This window comes from Triturus cristatus, chromosome 1_2 (assembly GCF_964204655.1).
Source record: "Triturus cristatus chromosome 1_2, aTriCri1.1, whole genome shotgun sequence".
NCBI classification, from domain to species: domain Eukaryota; kingdom Metazoa; phylum Chordata; class Amphibia; order Caudata; family Salamandridae; genus Triturus; species Triturus cristatus.
Genome location: NC_140580.1, coordinates 61,961,289 through 61,963,105, shown reverse-complemented (window position 1 = coordinate 61,963,105; position 1,817 = coordinate 61,961,289). Strand labels below are relative to the sequence as shown.

Below are 1,817 nucleotides of genomic sequence, written 5' to 3'. Positions count from 1 at the left end.
TCAGTGCATGCACAGTCGTACAAGGTCGCAAGGAGGAAGGGGCTTGTGCAACTAATGGGCTTGCTTGGTATGTAGAATGTAGCAGGCAATTGCATTTAATTCTACTGTTACCTGTGCCATTGCGAAGTAGGTGTGTGCAACATTTACGTAATTTGCTGTTTGAGTAATTACGAAAAACGTCTGAACAATTATGTGAAATTATGCCTAATTACACGAAATGCAAATATGTCACTTCACACCGCAACGATTTGTTGAGCAAGGACACTTATTAACAAAAGCACAGCGGACAACATTCGCTCTCATTCTGCTGTTCATTCGCAGTACATTTTTATGGTGAATGATATGTAATTATGTGGAGTGATCTAATGGAGTAATTTCGAGAATTTTGCATAACAAGCATAACTGTGAAATTTCCCCAATTATTCAATTTAAGCTGGTGCAATTTAAATTTCACCCATACTAGCTATGAACTTATTTGTTTAATTATTATGTGTTTGATGTTTCACAGATAAAAGGAAAAAGATGGACAATGCTACAGATGTGATCTATTTCCTTTTATTGGGATTCCCCATTGGAGCTGAGCTTCAGATCTTCTTCTTCTTCGTGTTCATGGCCATCTACATTCTCACTTTGACAGCCAACATCGCTATCATCACACTTGTAAAGTTAGATCGACACCTTCACACACCAATGTACCAACTACTCTCCCATCTGTCCTTTCTGGAGATCTTTTACACCTCCTCCATTGTACCTACATTGTTGCCCAATTTACTCCAAAAGAACATCATCTCTTTGCCTGGGTGCTTAGCTCAGGCTTACTTCTATTTTTCTTTGGGTACCACTGAGTTCTTTCTTCTGGGGGTGATGGCTGTTGACCGCTACATTGCCATTTGCAACCCACTCCGTTACACCACCATCATGAATGAGAACGTTTGTCTCCAGGCTACTGGTGCCTGCTGGTTAGTTGCATTCCTGGCTATTATTGTTCCAGTAATTGTTTTATCTAAACTCTACTTTTGTGGCCCATATATAATCAATCATTTTTTCTGTGATGTAGCACCACTGCTACAAATTTCATGCAGTGACACCCGCATAATGGAGAGTGCAGTCTTCATCCTGGCCTGCTTCACTATTCTACCTTCTTTCCTAGTGACTATAATTTCCTATGTCTTTATTATTGTTACCATCCTGAGGGGCCCGTCCAAGAAAGGGAGAAAGAAAGCTTTCTCCACCTGTTCATCTCACATCATTGTGGTTGTGATTTTGTATGGTACGGCCATCTTCATCTACGTAAGGCCAGCTTTTGCATACCCTGTGGCGATCAACAAATTTATCGGTATCTTCAATACCGTAGTTACTCCTCTTCTGAATCCATTAATTTATTGTCTAAGGAACAAAGAAATGAAAGTTGCTATTAGAAAGCAATTTGGAAGGACTATACTGAGAAACAAAATGGCACATTAAATACAATAATTTCTAATGCTCCAGTGGTTGGAGAAGCCCAGCAACTTACAAAGATCTTTCCCCCTCTTAAAAAAATGTTTGGGGACTTGTATACTTTCAAAGCTAACTATGGGCAAAATAACTCACACGCCATCATAGCTGTAAATGCATATTATTAGCATTTCAACACTCAGTGGTGCTAAAGAGAATAGTTTATGGCAGGTCTGTTAAAGGGTCTGAAGTATGCTTTTAATGACTGTTTCTGGGATAAAATCGACAATGAAGAATCACCCCTTTATCATTATTTACCAGCCATTGCCCTGTAAAATGCTGTATATTATTCCTTCCACAATACTCTTTACCAGATTAAAACA

General features: G+C 39.1%; 1 protein-coding gene across 1 annotated transcript; it reads left to right on the top strand.

Moving 5' to 3' along the window:
• The first annotated feature begins 522 nt into the window (after positions 1–522).
• On the top strand, positions 523–1,464 carry LOC146866787 (olfactory receptor 6F1-like). Its single transcript, XM_085617612.1, has one exon. The coding sequence runs from the start codon at positions 523–525 to the stop codon at positions 1,462–1,464; it is 942 nt and encodes a 313-aa protein (XP_085473738.1).
• The last annotated feature ends 353 nt before the right edge of the window (positions 1,465–1,817 follow it).

Coding starts and splice junctions, on each gene's coding strand:
- LOC146866787 (XM_085617612.1), top strand. CDS start 523: ATGGACAATGCTACAGATGTGATCTATTTCCTTTTATTGGGATTCCCC.